The 19799-nt window shown below is 41.8% G+C and overlaps 1 protein-coding gene across 2 annotated transcripts in view; it reads right to left on the minus strand.

The window, feature by feature from the left end:
- The window catches only part of ITGA8 (integrin subunit alpha 8), a 194916-nt gene that overhangs the window by 18583 nt on the left and 156534 nt on the right, over positions 1 to 19799 (minus strand). Inside the window, exons 26-28 of one of the 2 annotated variants that reach the window (XM_060397387.1) lie at positions 15557 to 15685; positions 10564 to 10677; positions 1514 to 2673 (exon numbers count right to left, since the gene is read on the minus strand). In XM_060397387.1, coding sequence (XP_060253370.1) covers positions 2647 to 2673; positions 10564 to 10677; positions 15557 to 15685 — 270 coding nt within the window. In that variant the 3' untranslated portion in view covers positions 1514 to 2646. Of the gene's footprint in view, positions 1 to 1513; positions 2674 to 10563; positions 10678 to 15556; positions 15686 to 19799 lie in introns of those variants that run through there. The other variant, XM_027960110.2, reaches the window with a different exon arrangement.

The following is a 19799-nucleotide window of genomic DNA, read 5'->3' on the forward strand; positions in this document are numbered from 1 at the left end:
AGAGTTCCAGAAAAACATCTACTTCTGCTTTATTGACTATGCCAAAGCCTTTGACTGTGTGGATCACCATAAACTGTGGAAAATTCTGAAAGAGATGGGAATACCAGACCAGCTGACTTGCCTCTTGAGAAATCTGTATGAAGGTCAAGAAGCAACAGTTAGAACTGGACATGGAACAACAGACTGGTTTCAAATTGGGAAAGAAGTACATCAAGGCTGTATATTGTCACCCTGCTTATTTAACTTATATGCAGAGTGCATCATGAGAAATGCTGGACTGGATGAAGCACAAGCTGGAATCAAGATGCTGGGAGAAATATCAATAACCTCAGACATGCAGATGAGACCACTCTTATGGCAGAAAGCAAAGAAGAACTAAAGAGCCTCTTGATGAAAGTGAAAGAGGAGTGCAAAAAAGCTGGCTTAGAGCTCAGCATTCAGAAAACTAAGATCATGGCATCTGGCCCCATCACTTCATGGCAAATAGATGGGGAAACAGTGAAAACAATGAGAGACTTTATTTTGGGGGGGCTCCAAAATCAGTGCAGATGGTGACTGCAGCCATGAAATTAAAAGATGCTTGCTTCTTGGAAGAAACTGAAAGTGAAAGTGAAGTCCTGTCCAACTCTTTGCCACCCCATGGACTGTAGCCTTCCAGGCTCCTCTGTCCATGGGATTTTCCAGGCAATAGTATTGGAGTGGGTTGCCATTTCCTTCGAAGAAAAGCTATGGTCAAATAGACAGCATATTAAAAAGCAGAGACATTACTTTGCCAACAAAGGTCTGTCTAGTCAAAGCTATGGTTTTTCCAGTAGTCGGGTATGGATATGAGAGTTGGACTGGAAAGAAAGCTGAGCACTAAAGAATTGATGCTTTTGAACTGTGGTGTTGGAGAAGACTCTCAAGAGTCCCTTGGACAGCAAGGAGATCAAACCAGTCCAACCTAAAGGAAATCAGTCCTGAATATTCATTGGAAGGCCTGATGCTGGAGCTGAATCTCCAGTACCTTGGCCACCTGATGTGAAGCACTGACTCATTCGAAAAGACCTGGATGCTGGGAAAGATTGAAGGTGGGAGGAGAAGGGGATGACAGAGGATGAGATGGTTGGATGGCATCACCAACTCAATGGACCTGAGTTTGAGCAAACTCCGAGAGTTGGTGATGGACAGGAAGGCCTGGCGGGCTGCAGTCCATGGGGTCGCAAAGAGTCAGACATGACTGAGCGGTTGAACTAACTGAAGGTCAAAGGAGAGTATGTAAGAGTAAATCAAGGAAAACCACTCTGAGAACTTAAGCTTCTGTGATTTTCCTCCACTTAGCTTGAGACAGTGATGCGATCTAACCAGTGGTAGGATGCAGCTGGCTCACAGTGGCTCTTGTGAACACAACACTAAAACTTGAAGACCTTTGAGTACCCATTGTTAAAGAGAGCCATTATTGAGACAAATTATAGATACATGTAAATGTAAGTAAATTATATTTCTAAAAAGATAATAAACACTCAAACCTCAGTTCTGAGTAATAATTTTATTGCATTTTATGCTCTTGATGGTCTTCCCAGGTGGCTCTAGTGCAGGAGACACAAGAGATGCAGGTTCAATCCCTGAGCCAGGAAGATCCCTGGAAAACGCCATGACAACCCACTCCAGTAGTTTTGCCTGGAGAATCCCATGGACAGAGGAGCCTGGAGGACTACAATCCGTGGGGTTGCACAGAGTCGGACGCCACTGAACAACTTAGCACACATGCACACGCATGCCCTTGGTAGTATTTAGCTCTGCTGCATCTGTAGGGAAAGCACTGTAGGATGCTGAGCTGCTCTGCGTCTCTGGCCAACTCTGTCCTCTGTGACATCGTGTTGCAGCTTGAAGTTGACCATAGTGGGGATAGTTACATCACAGGAATCAGCAAGTGCTACATATCAAAGTTTTACTAATATTTTCACCATCTAGAATCCAATGCTGGGTTTCTTGAGGCCAATTCATTAGGTTGTATTGTAATAAGTTACATATTTTTACAAGGTATTTTTGCCCCTGTGGTTGACTTTTTCCTCCCTTCAATAAACCCCATTTCTTCTATGTGATAACAACAAGCTCAGTTCAGTTCAGTTCAATTCAGTCACTCAGTTGTGTCCGACTCTTTGTGACCCCCATGAATCACAGCACACCAGGCCTCCCTGTCCATCACCAACTCCCAGAGTTCACTCAGACTCATGTCCATCGAGTCAGTGATGCCATCCTGCCATCTCATCCTCTGTCGTCCCCTTTTCCTCTTGCCTCCAGTCCCTCCCAGCATCAGAATCTTTTCCAGTGAGTCAACTCTTCGCATGAGGTGCCCAAAGTTTTGGAGTTTCAGCTTCTGCATCAGTCCTTCCAAAGAAATCCCAGGGCTGATCTCCTTCAGAATGGACTGGTTGGATCTCCTTGCAGTCCAAGGGACTCTCAAGAGTCTTCTCCAACACCACAGTTCAAACGCATCAATTCTTCGGCACTCAGCCTTCTTCACACTCCAACTCTCACATCCATACATGACCACTGGAAAAACCATAGCCTTGACTAGACAGACCTTAGTCAGCAAAGTAATGTCTCTGCTTTTGAATATACTATCTAGGTTGGTCATAACTTTTCTTCCAAGGAGTAAGCGTCTTATAATTTCATGCCTGCAGTCAGCATCTGCAGTGATTTTGGAGCCCAAAAACAACAAGTTAGAACAAAACTTCTATGTATACTTAAAGTCACTATATCTTTGGCCTTTTTGTTTTCTTTTCCTATCCTGACATTCGAGGGTAAGGAACTTTGTTCATTTGGAAAAATTCTTTTTTGATTGTTATTTTTTCTGTGTTCTCTTGTCTCCTGGCATTTCCACTTTAACTGAAAGCTGGACTTTTGTTTGTGTGAGAAGTGTTTTTTAAAATTTAAAAATGCTCGCTCATAAAATCTTGTGGATACTTGGTGTTTTAAATCTACTTTTGTTACTATCCTGGCTGGTAAACACAGAAGAGACATGACAAACGCCAGGAATGAGATTCTGTGCACAAGAGTTATAATCACACACTCCAGTGTGAATCCAGGCTCCCAAATCTTCAAAGAGTAAATTTTCTTTTGTCTCCAAATTAAATATTAAAAAACACTGATAGAAAATAATTCCCTTGCTCTTGAAGTAATATCTTTGGGAAACAAATCATGGGAGAACTTATCTCTGAATCAACTCTAGATGGAAAGTTTTTCTCCAACATGATTCTGCATTTATGAACATGGAAATTTCTTAATGAATAACAAATGTACTTATTAACAAAACAGAAATAGAGTCACACATGTAGAACAAACATAGTTGTCAGGAAGTAAAGGGGTATTGTTGCCATTGCTGTTTAGTTGCTAAGTTTTAACAACAAATGTAAATGGGTGGGCAAGGGATAAATTGGAAGACTGGGAGTGACATACACACATTACTGTATATAAAATAGATAACTAATAAGGACAAGGAACACTACTCCATACTCTGTAATGACCGATATGGGGAAAGAATCTGAAAAAGAGTAAATATATGTGTTTGTATAACTGATTCACTTTGCTGTGTAGTAGAAACTAGCGCATCATTACACATCGGCTACCCTCCAATAGAAATTTAAAGAGAGGTGGGATTTGAAGTCTAGAATGTGGTGAAACATGTTTCTCTGTGGCGGTCTTCTCTCCTCCCTTTACCTTCTTTGCTCTTGACCAGCCTGACTCCTCCTCACATTTCCACTCATCACCACCATTTCTGATGGCTCACAAGCCACTTTGCTTTGTGCTTTGCTGAACCTCAGAAACATCTGGGGTCGGGCCTAGAGATTGTGATTCAGTATGTCTGGAATGAGACTATAGATGCCCTATATTGTTTGGAATTTCCACACTTTTGTTTAACTTTTATCTTTCTTGATTACTTTCTCTCCACCAAGATTATAGAAAACTCGAAGGCATAGAGCATGGAATATGAAGCTTACACCTTCCATAGCACCTAGAACAGCGTGCCCAGGAGGGTTTCATCAATCCTTCTTGACTGACAGTGTGAACGGATGGTGAACAAACACATCCAATAGTTGGGTTATTCAGTGGTTATCCCATATCCACCCATTTGACTATTGCTGTTGCTGTTCAGTCAGTAAGTCATGTCTGACTCTGTGATCCATGGACTGCAGCACACCAGGCTTCCCTGTCCTTCACTATCTCTTGGAGTTTGCTCAAACTTATGTCCTTTGAGTTGATGATGCTATTGAACTATCTCATCCTCTGTTGCCAGATTCTCCTCTTGCCTTCAATCTTTCCCAGCATCAGGGTCTTTTCCAATGAGTCAGCTCTTCACATCAGTGGCCAAAGCATTGGAGCGTCAGCATCAGTCCTTCCAATGAATATTCAGGGTGAATTTCCTTTAAGAATGATTGGTTTGATCTCCTTGCTGTCCAAGGGACTCTTGAGAGTCTTCTCCAGCATTACAATTTGAAAGCATTAATTCTTAGTGCTCAGCCTTTTTTATGGCCCAACTCTTATATCCATACACAACTACTGGAAAACCTACAGCTTTGACTATAAGGACCTTTGTTGGCAAAGTGATGTCTCTGCTTTTAATATGCTGTCTAGGTTTGTCATAACTTTTCTTTCAAGGAGCAAGCATCTTTTAATTTCCTGGCTGCAGTCACCATCCACAGTGATTCTGAAGCCCAAGAAAATAAAATCTGTCACCCATTTGATAGCACCTTATAAAAAGTTTAATTCTTTCAATTATTGAGTTGGACCTCCGCTCCTATTGATGAGATTAGGAAATTCAGGAAGTTGTAAGAGAAGGCTGTAACATAAGATGAAGGCTGTTGTTCATGACAAGGGGCTGTGGACATGCTTTCACCTCTGCTACCTAATTCATTGATGCAAAAGGGCACCATCTGGGACCTGAACAGACTTAGTGGTAGGCAACAGCCTGTAAACAATGCAATTCATTGTTATTTATTTTAAATATTCTCCAAATGCAGCATTTCTTCCAGTTTCAGTAGAAAAAAATTTTTCTCATTTTTCCAAGATGCTCTGGAGCCCTTGGGAAATGTGAAACATGAGTTATTATGCTGTGATTGGCGGGATTGGCACCAAAGGTACAGAAGTCCTCTGTCTGCAAGTCAAAAACCTGGCACAGGTAAGTATTTAATTTATGAAAAACATGAGCAGAGTCCTTTTATTGATTTCATGTTCAAAGTTGAATGCTTTCAGCCATGATCTTTACATAACAATGATGTTATTCTTACATTAAAAACTTGTCTCTTCTTTTTTTGTGGCAATCTACTCCTGTAAGAGCTATCATTGCCATATTGTAGCCAAGTTTGGATTGAAAAAGCAGCTGGTTAATACCCACTGATGATATGTTGAACTTTTAACCTGCCCCAGGTAGCTACTAAACCTTAGAGAATGCCCTATCCTTCTGTCATTGCCATGACATTAATTTTTTACATTTATTTTTATCTATATATTTATTTGGCTGCACTGGGTCTTAGCTGTGGCATGTGGGATCTTTTTTTTTTTTTTTTTTTGCTTAGGCATGAGAACTCTTAGCTGCATCATATGTGATCTAATTCCTCGACCAGGGATTGAATCCAGGCCTCCTGCGTTAGGAGTGAGGAGTCTTAGCCACTGGGCCATCAGGGAATTCCCTGCCACATCATTTAAATTGTGGTTTGCAGCCCACCAGCTGCCTCAGTTATGTACTAGTGCACAATGATTGGCTTATGGCCATGGTACTAGTAAAAAATACAGAGTTGGGAACAAAGAGAATGGGGAGTGAGGCTTTTGAGTTGAGTTGAATGGAGAGTGAGGGTGGCCAGGACCATCAAGAATTTCCCCCACTCCCACCTTCCCTGCTGCTTAATTCCTCCTCAAGAATTATCTTTAACCACACATTCATTTTATAAAGGCTTTGTTTAAATACTCAACATCTCCCAGAAACAAAGCCGTGTGGGACAACAAAACCTAAATAATTACTGATCAAACTTTAAGCTCTTAAAGAGGTCGCTCTTTCAAGTAACAATCACAGCACAGGGCATCATTTAGAATTGAAGAAAAAAATTTTTCTGACCAGTATGCATGTTTATTCTTGGGCTTCCCTGGTGGCTCAGATGGTAAAGAATCTGTCTGTAATGCGGGAGACCTGGGTTCAATCCCTGGGTTCAGAAGATCCCCTGAAGAAGGGAATGGCAACCCACTCCAGTATTTTTGCCTGAAGAATCCCCATGGACAGAGGAGCCTGGTGGGCTACAGTCCATGGGGTCACAAAGAGCTGGACATGACTGAGTGACTAAGCACATGCATGTTTCAGTTCAGTTCAGTCGCTCAGTCGTGTCTGACTCTTTGCGACCCCATGAATCGCAGCACGCCAGGCCTCCCTGTCCATCACCAACTCCCCAAGTTCACTCAGACTCATGTCCATCGAGTCAGTGATGCCATCCAGCCATCTCATCCTCGGTCGTCCCCTTCTCCTCCTGCCCCCAATCCCTTCCAGCATCAGAGTCTTTTCCAATGAGTCAACTCTTCGCATGAGGTGGCCATAGTACTGGAGTTTCAGCTTCAACATCATTCCCTCCAAAGAAATCCCAGGGCTGATCTCCTTCAGAATGGACTAGTTGGATCTCCTTGCAGTCCAAGGGACTCTCAGGAGTCTTGGGCAAACCAAAAATAATGCAAATCATATCAGCTAAGAATTGTCAACTTTCTCCCTGGGGTTAAGTGAAGTGAAGTTGCTCAGTCATGTCCGACTCTTTGCGATCCCATGGACACCAGGCTCCTCAGTCCATGGGATTTTCTAGGCAAGAGTACTGGTGTGGGTTGCTTTTTCCTTCTCCAGGGAACTTCCCGACCCAGGGATCGAACCCAGGTCTCCTGAATTGTAGTCAGATGCTTTACCGTCTGAACCACCAGGGAACTGTGGCACTAAATAGCATGGTGGTGGTGGTGGTTGAATCACTAAGTTGTGTCCGACTCTTGCGACCTCATGGACTGTAGCCCACCAGGCTCCTCTGTCCATGGGATTCTCCAGGCAAGAATACTGGAGTGGGTTGCCATGCCCTTTTCCAGGGGATCTTCCCAACCCAGGAATCGAACCCGGGTCTCCTGCATTGCAGGCAATTTCTTAACTGACTGAGCTATGAGGAAAGCCGTATGAGGGAACCCCTGGGTTAGGAGGGCAGAAAATGTTTGCCTTCTCCTGGGTGGTGGGATAAGACTGTTAGACTTCCACGACTTAGTATGTTCTTTGACCAGCAGGTAGGGGGCAGTTTGCAGTAATGCTCTCCTCTTGGCCATCAGCCTCTGAGACTGGAATAAGCAAAAGCTGTGGAAGTACAGAGGTCTGGGCTCCAGCTGTGAGTAGACATGAAGTGACTCGTGTCAGGCTCTCCAGGATCTTTGGAAGTGTTAACTTTGATCTGGCAAAACCTCAGAATGTCCCTGAGGGTTGTTCTGGTCTGACTCTACTTGGGCTAAATAGTTATTGTTTAGAAAATCCCTCAGTTGCTATTGATTTCTTCCACATCCACTGGGTCTTCAACAGGTAGATAAAGATGCAATTTTCTTTGCTTTTTTAACTTCTATATATGGTGGAAGTACTCTGTATACAAATTTTTTATCATTTATTTTTGGCTGCGCTGGTTCTTCGTTGCTGTCTGTGGGCTTTCTCCAGTTGTGGTGAGCAAGGGCTCCTCTTTCTCTGCGGTATTAGGCTTCTTGTTGCAGTGGCTTCAGTGGCTTCCCTTGTTGTACAGCACAGACCCTAGGGCATTTGGGGTTCAGTAGTTGTGGTGCATAGGCTTAGTGGCCCTACAGCATGTGGGGTCTTCCTGGACCAGGGATCAAACCCATGTCCACTGTGTGGGCAGGTGCATTCATAACCACTGAACCATCAGGGAAGTCCTTAAATTTCTTTCAAAGATTTATTTTTTTGAAGTATAGTTGACTTACAATTTTGTGTTAATTTCTGCTGTATAGCAAAGTGATTCAGTTATATTACATATGTTCTTTTTTCATACTCTTTTCCTTTATGGTTTGTCACAGGATATTGAATATAGTTCCCTGTGCTACACACTAGGACCTTGATGTTTATCCATCCTATATATACTAGTTTGCATCTGCTAACCCCAAACTCCCAGTCTATCCCTCCCCCACCTCCTACTCCCCGCTGGCAACCACCAGGATGTTCTCTGTGTCTGTGAGTCTGTTTCTGTTTCATACATAAGTTCATTTGTGTCATATTTCAGATTCCACATGTAAGGGACATATGGTATTTGTCTTCCTTAGAGAGGCAATTTTCACTCCATAGGTCTTCTACTGGAATAGTGTGTCATGCCCAGAACTGATGCATGTCATCTAGGATAGTCATTCCCCCCTTGACCACAGGGTCAGAATGATTTTAGTCCTGCTTTATTAAAGAGTTATGCTTCTTCATTTCAGTAGGATGTGATGCTCAAAGTAATCCTAGGGATAGACGGTTATCATTCACATTGTGTGGGCTTGGGAATTCATTAACACCCATGTTTCCCAACTCTTAGATAAAAAGTAACAGCCAAAAAGGCAGAATGGCAATGAGCAAATTGTTCACATCCCAGTGGTACCTGAAGCAGTGCTTGGCACATATTTGGCAGTCAGCACTTCATAAATATTTGTTGAGTAAATGAATAAATAATGGTTTAACAACAACAGCAGAAAGACACAGTACACTGGTCTTTTCTTTAGGTCACTTGTTCAAAGCTGGAGATGATTCTGCCCCCAGGGGACACTGGCAATGTCTGGAGACATTTTTTGTTGTCACAACTGGGCTGAAGGTTTTTACTGGAATGTAGAGGGCAGGGGCCTGGGATGCTGATAAACATCCTGCATTGCCCAGGACCACACCTCACAACAAAGAATTATCTGAATCAGAATATTAATAGTGCTGAGTTTGAGTTTGAATAATCCTGCCTTAGGTGTTTTTTTTTTTTTTAAAGGTTTCATAAAAACGTTTTTTAAAATACCTTTAATTTTCTTCCTGTTTATTATAGAAAAAGTTATGTAAGATTTGTAAGACTATAGAAATATTCTGAATCATAGGAAACATAAGAATCTGGACCTACAAAATTCTGTATTTTTAACGAGATTCAAAAGGATTTACCACTGGATTTTTCTATGGTACAATGAGCCAAATGAATTTTTGAGTAGTTAAAATAGGGGCAAGATTGCATAGATTTGGTAGGGGTTTTAATTTAGCTCTGCCTCCCGCACCCCCCACCCCCCGCTCCCCCCGCAGATCTTCCCCAGACAACAAGGTCACAACACAGTATCATTTAAATAATTTCCACAGGGAAAAAATTAATCTGCTTAGTGTAAAAGAGATTTTAAGCCTTTAAAATTCACATAATCAATCAGTCATCTCTAGAAGTGTGGGATGCTATGGTCCAGACAAGCCAAAGCAGTGAGAAGTCTGAAAATCTATGTCCCTGACACTGTACTGAAAAGCTCGTCTCGCTGAAGCCCAGGATGTGGTATCACCAGACAAGAAAGGCTTAGGACAAGAAAGACTTAGGACTTAAGACTTTCCCCTTCTAAGTTGACTATATTTTCATTTTTCTGGGCATATGGCTTGAATTATGTAATTGTACTCGCCATCATTTCATTAACTACTATCTACCAGGGAACTACTAGACAGTGGTGAGTTAAATAGATCTGTTTAAATCTAAGTCACTATCTGAAGGACTCAGGGACTCAGGATATAAACTGTCTTCACCCAACATACCACACATGCACACACACACAATGGAGTATCGTTTAGCCATAAAAAAGAAAGAAATCTTGCCTTTTGCAACACCAAGGATGGACCCTGAGAACGTTATGCTAAGTGGGATAAGTCAGACAAAAAAAATAGGGTATGATCCCACTTATGTGTGGAATCTAAAAAAAAGCCAAACTTATAGAAATAGAGAACAATGGTTATCAGGGTCTGTGGGTCAGGGAAATGGAGAGATGATGTTTAAGGTACAAACTTGCAATTAGTGCATGGATTAGTCCTGGAGATCTAATGCGCAACATAGAAATTCTAGTCAACAACATTGTAGAACAGACCAAAGCTGTTGAGAGATTAGATCATAAAAGTTCTCAACATACACACACACAAGGTAATTATGTGAGGGGACAGAGGTATTAGCTAACCTTACTGTGATAAACATTTCACAATATATAGGATCAAATCATCATATTATATACCTTAAGCTTACATAGTTCACATGTCAATAAGATCTTAATATATCTGGAAAAGTATCAACTTCATGTAGTGGGAAAGATGACCAGCTGTCCTTGGCTCAATTCCTCCACAGAAATTTATTTTAAATTTTTTAAAAATTAAAGAAGTAAATTTTTAAAAAAATTTTTAAATTAATCTAAAAATTAAAAAATAAAAAAAAATTTAATGGAAAAAATTTGAAAATTAAAACATTTAAAAATCCTTTTAAAAAACACTTCTCTCTGAGCTTTTGAGAAGAGGTTTCCTGTGAGTGGCACATCAGTGCTTCAGGGCCTTCTTACCTGGAGAAATGTCTTGGCCCAAAGCCGTGACCTGACTTTCAGGACGGCGCTTTCTCCTCCTCCTAGTCGTCCCACTGCACAGGAGATTTGTAGGCACTCAATGTTTGTACAATTCTGCAAAAAACAACAGCAGTGGTGGTGAATCGGTATCTTTAAATCTCGGTGGAGAAACAACACTAGACTCAGTTTATTTACATTCTGTTTCCTCAGAAGTCGTTGCTTAATCCATGTACTTTAAATAAAGAACAAATGCATTGAAACGATTAAGAAAAAACACAGTTTGGTAGGCAAGACATATCCACATTGGTGGTACTGTAGAGCTAAAATGGATCATAAAATACAATGTGAAATTTAAGCTCTGTTTTAAGGACTTCAAAACAATCTTTCCACAACAGCAACTGAACTGCTCCATTTCATTTTCTCAGAACTCAGGAAGATACTACTTATAGACAGTCACAGCCCCTGACCCTGAACTAAGCAAATCCTGAAACAGCTTCAGAGGAAGGTCCATGAGTCCGTATTATCTCAGAGACCCAGTGATATTAACCCATTGACAAGTATTTGTTCCATAACATTCTTCTGGCTAAATTACTTTCTAGTTATAAAGCAGAATCTTCTGCAAGTTCCAGCCATTAAGCTGGTATTTATTTTTAATAATTTTTATTGGAGTATAGTTGACTTACAATGTTGTGTTAGTTTCTGCTGTACATTAAAGTGAATGGGGAATTGGTTCTTCTGTATAAGTTGTGTGCATGTTCAGAAGAGTGGAGAGAAGGGTGTTTGGGAGTGGGGTGGGCAGATGGAAAGGAGGTAAGGAAAGGTGGTAAAGAATCATCCTATTTGTGCTAAGAAGTTTCCATTTGATTCAGAAGGTCCTGAGGAAGCCTCTGAAACATTTTAAGCAAGGGGTCTGATCAAGTGTGTATTTCAGAAGAGAGGTGGTAGGTGAGGAAGAATAGAAGGAGGAGGGTGGGATGCAGGGAGGTTGATAAAGGCCAAATAAGAGATGATGGGACCCTGATACAATGGGAATGGAGAGAAGAAGATGAATTTTAGAGAAGTTTAGGAAGTAGAATAGATCTATGGCAGCCAACTTAAAATTGGCACAAGGGAGAGAGAGAAATGGGAGAGCTCTTTGGGCTTGGGGATAGAGTGGATAGGTAACTGGCTTTACTGAGAGAGTTGTGCGCATGTTGGGTCTGGTGTGTTGATCAGACAACCAGACAGATGACACAGTTTAGAGCAGCGGTCCCCAACCTTTTTGGTACCTGGGACCAGTTTCATGGAAGACAACTTTTCCATGGATGAGGGGGTGTGTGGGTAGTGACGGTTTCCAGATGATTCAAGCACATTGCATTTATTGTGCACTTTATTTCTATTATTATTACATCAGCTCCACCTCAGATCATCAGGCATTAGATCCTGGAGTTGGGGATCCCTGGTCTAGGGTATAGGCAGGCTGGAGGCTGAGATGGCAGGAGGCACTTAGGCATGACTGGACTTAGGGTCAGGCAAGAATTTCTCTGAAAGAGCAGACTCAATGGGAGAGAAGAGGAGGGGCTGAGGATGGAATCCTGAGGTAAAGGAACATCTGGGGATGGGAAGAAAAGTCTGTGCAAAAGGCTAAGAAGGGGCAGTCCAAAAAGTAGGAAGAGAACCAGGAGAGGATGTTTTGGGGATGGCAAGGGATATGATGATTTCAAGAAGTGATCAAGAGTATCACACTTGAGGAGGGTTAGAAAGATAAGGTTTCTGTAAGCTGAGTTACAAAAGGGAGAATAGAGCTTAGGCAGATGCGATGATAACTATTACACAAAACCAGCGGGGGCCAAGATGAGAAAGGCTAGGATGTTCTTAGGCAGAGGAGATATTATAGCTCTGCGTTAACAGATACAAATTTTTTCCTATGCAAATTGGAAATTATGATCCCAATACAGGATGCTGGCATTCTGCACTTTCAAATTCCTAATCAGAAATGGGATTCAGTAAGTTGTTTTTAACTAAACAAAAACTGTAGGAGGTCTTATTTAGCTTTTGATTTCAGAATAAACTTTGCATAATCACTCCCTATCCAGAACTGCTTTGACTTGAGGACATGGGGAGGTGGATGATTTGCAATTGTTGAACCAATAAGAGAGAAAGGGAATAAAACACGAGTTTCAGATATGGAAATCAAAGATTATCTTGCTCTCATCTGTAAGTAATAATTTTCTATGATGTTCAGAAGTTAAAAACCGTCTTGAAATAAAAATCTTTAATGAGAAAAAATAGGAGGGAAAAATCTGACCCTACAGATTTTGACTTTACTGAGATTGGGTAAAGGCTCTTTACTGAGATTGGTCAAAATCTGACCCAACAGAAATGCATATGATTTTCAAATGAATTTTAGTTTATCTCTGTTGCCTTGGTGTACTTGTGAAAAATATGCTAAAGTGGAAAATGTAAAATATATTCAAATCTCAATTTTCTAAATTGTTGATCCTCATAGTTTGGGACATTGGTTTGCCAGAGGGCTTTCTTACTGCTACTGAATATGAGAATTCTACAGCTATCAATCCTTGTTTTCTTTCTTTAAAGAGGAATTATTTATTAAATTTTAAATTGAGTTATAATTAATATATATAGTTGGGCTTCCCTGGTGGCTCAGAGAGTAAAGAATCTGCCTGCAATGTAGGAGACCTGGGCTTGATCCCTGGGTCAGGAAGATACCTTGGAGAAAGGAATGGCTACCCACTCTAGTATTCTTGCCTGGAGAATTCCATGGACAGAGGAACCTGGTGGGCTACAGTGCATGGGGTCACAAAGAATGGGACATGACTGAGCAACTAACGCAATTGATATATACCATTATTACTTTCAGGTATACAATGTCTTGATTTGATATTTGTATGTATTGTGAAATGAGCACCACAGTCAGTCTAGTTAACATCCATCACCACGCATAGTTACAATTTTTTTTTTCTTGGGATGAGAGCTTTTAAGATCTACACTCTTAGCAACTTTCAAATATGCAGTGTGGTATTGTTAATTGTAGTCACCATGCTGTGTGTTAAACCCTCATAACTTAAAATCACTGTTTCCTGTTCTTTCATTCTTCCTGGAAGCTTTTTGAAAATAATCATACCATACTAATTCCATTATTTTATCCTAAACTGAATAGCATATAGATTCCCTACTGTTATATTTTGAAAAACATCACAGTGCCATAAAGATTTACAGAAACTTGAGTCGTATCTGCCAACTGCTATAGTTTTTTGCCCTGTAATTGCAGGTACTTCTTTTATAATAAATGTTCCTCTCTTCATTTAACTGATTACATCAGACTCACTCCTTGCACTTTTGTGTCAATGGACATGAAACAAAAAGGGTTTCATGTTTGAAACCTTTTATGTGGTTGGGATAAAATAAATGAATATGAAAGTATGTCCAAGACATACATTTTAACTAATTAAATGTTTATTGTCTTTTCAGCGGGACCTAGGGGAGAAAATTAGGCAAATACAAGTGTTCAGTCTGTTACCCTGACTTGAAAAATTCTGTTTTATACTGTTATTTTTCTATATATTTGGTTACTTTTTGCCCTACCCATCCCTATGTGTCTCAACTTCTGAAGTGTTAGATTATGTAGGTTTTATCATCATTTGTTGCAGTGATCAAAGATTCTTGGGGCAGCACCCTCATTATCTGTCAGGCCTGGCATATATTTTTAAAAACACATACATTTAGGTCCCTGGTGGTCCAGTGGTTAAGATTCTACTTCTATTGCAGAGGGCATGGGTTCAATCTCTCATTTGTGAACTAAGATCCCACATGCTGTATGGCATAGGCAAAAATTTTTTTTAAATTAAAAATAAAAATTTTAAAACACATGTATCAAATAAAACAAAACAATATTTTAACCCTTTTAAAGCATACAGCTGGGCTTCCCAGGTGGCACTAGTCGTAAAGAACTCGCCTGCCAATGCAGGAGATGTAAGAAACACTGGTGCAGTCCCTGCGTCAGGAAGATCCCCTGGAGGAGGGCACGGCAACCCACTTCAGCATTCTTGCCTGGAGAATCCCACAGACAGAGCAGCTTAGTGGGCTACAGTCCATGGGGTCAAAAAGAGTCAGACACAACTGAAGCATGCACGCACGCAAGCATACAGCTAATGGCATTACTATTCACAGTAGGCTGAGTGGGCAACTGAATTGAAAATGCTGAGCACGGAATTCCCTGGTAGTACAGTGGTAAGAATCTGCCTGCCAGTGCAGGGGACACTGGTTTGACCCCTGGTCCAGGAAGATTCCATATGCTGCAAAGCACCTACGCCCATGTGCTGCAACAAGAGAAGTCACAGCTATGAGAAGCTCATGTACCACAACCATGAGTAGCCCCTATTTGCCGCAAATAGAGAAAGCCCAAGCAGCAGCAAAGACTCAGGGCAGCCAAAAATAAATAATTTTTTTTTTTAAAGAAAGTGCTGTGTCATGAATGCCATCCACAGTTTTACAAAGAGCTGACTCAGCTCAGGATAGATCCACCGCAGACCCCAATGCTTTGGGCCCAGAACATTTGCAAACACCATTCTTGACTCCTCCAGTGGAGCAGAGGACTATGAGATCCAGGGATGGGGTGAAACACTTCAAGACCCACTGCATGGGCAGTGTTTCTCCAGGCTCACTCCAACTCTCACCAGCTCAGTATCTGGGGACCAGATGACGACTGAATCTTTGTCTTCTTGAAAGGTATGAAAGGTCATGTTTTATGTCTCCATTATTAATTCTCCCATGTAGCCTCCAGGGCAGGTTCAGAAGAGTGAAAAAATTATATTTCAAAAAAAAAAGTCTCTTTTGCATCTGAAATACATACTGCCAAAAAAATTGGTCATATCTGAGTTTGGGGGGTGACTGGAAAATGGTACTTAAAGTTGAAAATTGAAACCTCCTGCCTTTGGGAATTCTGTCTGGTCCAACCTCCTCTCTCAGATCTCCACGCTCTGAGACAACTCACCAGGATCTTTGCGGGGCTCTGTCTGTGAGGCTCCAATTGAGGCACGTCTCTCCTCCTGACCAGATGAGGGATGGTGGAGTTTCGCAAAAATGCACTCAGCTCAGGGGTGTCCTCCCGGGGGGCAGCCGGCTGCACAGAGAGCCAGAGACATTACACCAGGTACAAGAACACTTGTTAAACACTTGTTACCTTTTTCATTAGCCTTGAGCACCAGGTGATTTCTTTTATTGACTATGATTCACCTAAGAATTCAGACACATTCTCATTAATCAGCAGCATCCCCATCAGCAAGATGAACTACACTGGGCTTCCCTGGTAGTCCAGGAAATAGCAACTCACTCCAGTACTCTTGCCTGGAAAATCCCATGGACGGAGGGGCCTGGCAGGCTATAGTCCATGGGGCCGCAAAGAGTCGGACACGACTTAGCAACTTCTCTTTCTTTCCCTGGCGGTCCAGTGGTTAAGACTCTGTGCTTCCACTGCAGGGAGTGAAGGTTCGATCCCTGGTCAGGGAACTAAGATCCCATGTGCCACGTGGCAGCCAAAACAAAACAAACAAAAGATGAACTACACTGGCGAGAAACGAGCCTCAACATTGTCCAGTAATAGGAATTCCTAAATCCCAGGGAATGCACTGCTGGAACGTTTGTCTTGCAAGGATAAAATTTTAAGTGGGAGTTATTTCCCTGTAAGGACAGAGAGAATGTGGAAGTGACTTTCTAAGTGTGAGCCAGCAGTTTCTCACTACTTTCCTCTTGCTGTCTGTCAGGGAACTGAGGATCATTCTGTATGGTGAGATGGATTCTGAGGTGGCAGAAAAGAGAGGTGCTGATGGTGGGAAAACAGCTGGATGTGGTCAAGGACCAACTTGGGCATGTCTGAGCCCCACACCCTGTAACTGTAAGAAGTGCTCCCTCAGGAGAAAACCATATTCTGTTTTTTGAAATTAATTTTTCTTGGAGTATAGTTGCTTTACAATGTTGTATTAATTTCTACTGCACAGCAAAGTGAATGAACTATATGTACGTATGTATGTGTACATATATATACATATACACACACAGCCCTTTTTAAGATTTCATTCCCATTTAGGTCACCACTGACCATTGAGTAGAGTTCCCTATGCTATACAGTAGGTTCACATTAGTTATCTATTTTATGTGTTAGTTGCTCAGTCATGTCCAACTCTGTGCAACCCCACGGCTGAAGCCCAGCAGGCTCTTCTGTCCATGGGACTCTCCAGGCAAGAATGCTGGAGTGGGTTGCCATTCCCTTCTCACATATTATCAATAGCGTATGGGCTTCCCAGGTGGCTCAGTGGTAAAGAATCCACCCACCAAGCAGGAGATGCAGGTTCGATCCCTGGGTTGGGAAGATTCCCTGGAGAAGGAAATGGAAAACCACTCCAGTATTCTTGTCTGGGAAATTCCATAGACAGAGGAGCCTGTCTGAGATACAGTCCATTGGGTCACAAAGAGGTGGACTGGACTTAGCAACTGAGCATGTGCATGATCAATAGTGTCTATATGTCAATCCCAATCTTCCAGTTCTTCCTACCCTTCTTCCCCCTCTGATGAACCATATTCTAATGAAAATGACTCTTCTCTAACACCCCATGTGTACACTGTGTTGTAATGGAGCTTGTTTTCAGCCCTGAGTTTGTTTGGCAAGTGGTCCAGAACTTACGATGTTATCTCAGGCTCCATGCCAGTCATATCTGCTCGCCAAATGAACATTTTGAGAATCCCAATAAATCACAAATACTATCCCATTAAAATATTTTATTTTAGACTGACTGAGTATAAAGCCTGAATTTTTGGCTTCTTGCTACCCCTCCCCACAAGCATATCTTTTTCTGCCTGGTCTCTTTTTGTAGTCACAGAAGCAATCCTAGTATGCTCATCTCTGTGGGGAGAAAACAAGCTACACTGCAGCTGAAATGATAGTGCTCAGTACAGCCTAAGAACCTAGAAAAATCTGGATAAACAGAAAGATAGAGTCCAGGCTTCTTAGTAAGACTGCTCAGCCATGTGTGTGCTGACCTCCACCTGTGCTCCAGTGTCCTTTTTCACCAAGGGCCCAGAGCATCCTGCTCCCCAGCAAGTAGAACCATGTCCCACTCCTGCCCTGCAGCAGGCTGATTCCCTGAGGCTGTTTGATGTTCCAGGTGATGGCTCTGTTCTCCATCAGCACCTGTCAAGCTGCACAGTCATTGCCTGCCAACTGATCTGAGTTGCCCCATGAGGAAAATGTCAGATGAAGAGCATAGAAGAATACATCTCAGCAAACATAAAAAAAGAAACCAAAACTCCAGACCAACCAACCAAACAAACAATAACAAAAAACCAGAGAGGAAGGAGACTGGCAAGGAAAAGTCAGGGTGGGGGGCGGATATCAGATGTAGGAGACAACCCAGGAGAAGTGTGATTCTATAGAAACCTAAGTAAAAGAAAGTTGCCAAAATAAGTGACAATTCCTTCTTTGCTGTTCCTCCCAAGGAGAGGTGGACTCTAATCACCGCCCCCCCCTTAATTCTCGGTTGGTCTCAGGGACTTTCTTGACTGAAAAAGTGTAGCAAAACAGAAAAACAAATAAAAGTATGTAACTAAGAATGTAAAGCCTACAGAGGAATAAAGAAAGGTTAGGACTAAAAGGATTCATTGAATCTGTCACCTAAGAAATTATGGAATATGATCCAGCAACTCCACTTCTGGTTAGTTACCTGAAGAAAACAAAAATGCTAACTAGAAAAGCTATTTGCATTCATGTTCACTGCAGCATTACATCCAATAGCCAAACCTGGAAGTAACCTCTGTGTCCACAGATGAATGGACAAAGAGAGTGTGGTATACATATACAATGATATACAATGCAGTATTATTCACTCATAAAAAAGGAGGAAACTCTGCCATTTGTGGCAAAATGGATGGACCTTGAGGGCATTATGCTAACTGAAATAAATCAGAGATAGACCTTATGATCTTACATACATGTGAAATCTTAAACTAACAAACAACCGCACCCCCCCCACCCCCGCAAATCTATGAAACAAACATATCTATACAGAGAATTGGAGAAGGAAATGGCAACCTACTCCAGTATTTTTGCCTGGAGAATCCCAGGGATGGAGGAGTCTGTGGGCTGCCGTCTATGGGGTTGCACATAGTCGGACACAGCTGAAGCAACTTAGTAGCAGCAGCAGCAGCATACAGAGACTAGATTGGTGGTTGCAAATTGGTGGGTACAAATTTCAGTTATAAAATAAGTAAGTTCTAGGGATTATAGATGGTGACTACAGGTAATAATACTGTATTGTATATTTGAAACTTGCTAACTGTGGAAAATTCTGAAAGAGATGGGAATACCGGACCACCTAACTTGCCTCTTGAGAAATCTGTATGCAGGTCAGGAAGCAACAGTTAGAACTGGACATGGAACAACAGACTGGTTCCAAATAGGAAAAGGTGTATATCAAGGCTGTATATTGTCACCCTGCTTATTTAACTTATATGCAGAGTACATCATGAGAAACGCTGGACTGGAAGAAACACAAGCTGGAATCAAGATTGCCGGGAGAAATATCAATAACCTCAGATATGCAGATGACACCACCCTTATGGCAGAAAGTGAAGAGGAGCTAAAAAGCCTCTTGATGAAAGTGAAAGAGGAGAGTGAAAAAGTTGGCTTAAAGCTCAACATTCAGAAAATGAAGATCATGGCATCCGGTCCCGTCACTTCATGGGAAATAGACAGGGAAACAGTGAAAACAGTGTCAGACTTTATTTTGGGGGGCTCTAAAATCACTGCAGATGGTGACTGCAGCCATGAAATTAAAAGACGCTTACTCCGTGGGAGGAAAGTTATGACCAACCTAGACAGCATATTCAAAAGCAGAGACATTACTTTGCCGACTAAGGTCTGTCTAGTCAAGGCTATGGTTTTTCTTGTGGTCATGTATGGATGTGAGAGTTGGACTGTGAAGAAGGCTGAGCGCCGAAGAATTGATGCTTTTGAACTGTGGTGTTGGAGAAGACTCTTGAGAGTCCCTTGGACTGCAAGGAGATCCAACCGGTCCATTCTGAAGGAGATCAAACCTGGGATTTCTTTGGAGGGAATGATGCTGAAGCTGAAAGTCCAGTACTTTGGCCACCTCATGCGAAGAGTTAACTCATTGGAAAAGACTCTGATGCTGGGAGGGATTGGGGGCAGTAGGAGAAGGGGATGACCAAGGATGGGATGGCTG

The sequence above is a fragment of the Ovis aries genome, chromosome 13, assembly GCF_016772045.2.
Source record: "Ovis aries strain OAR_USU_Benz2616 breed Rambouillet chromosome 13, ARS-UI_Ramb_v3.0, whole genome shotgun sequence".
Taxonomy (NCBI): domain Eukaryota; kingdom Metazoa; phylum Chordata; class Mammalia; order Artiodactyla; family Bovidae; genus Ovis; species Ovis aries.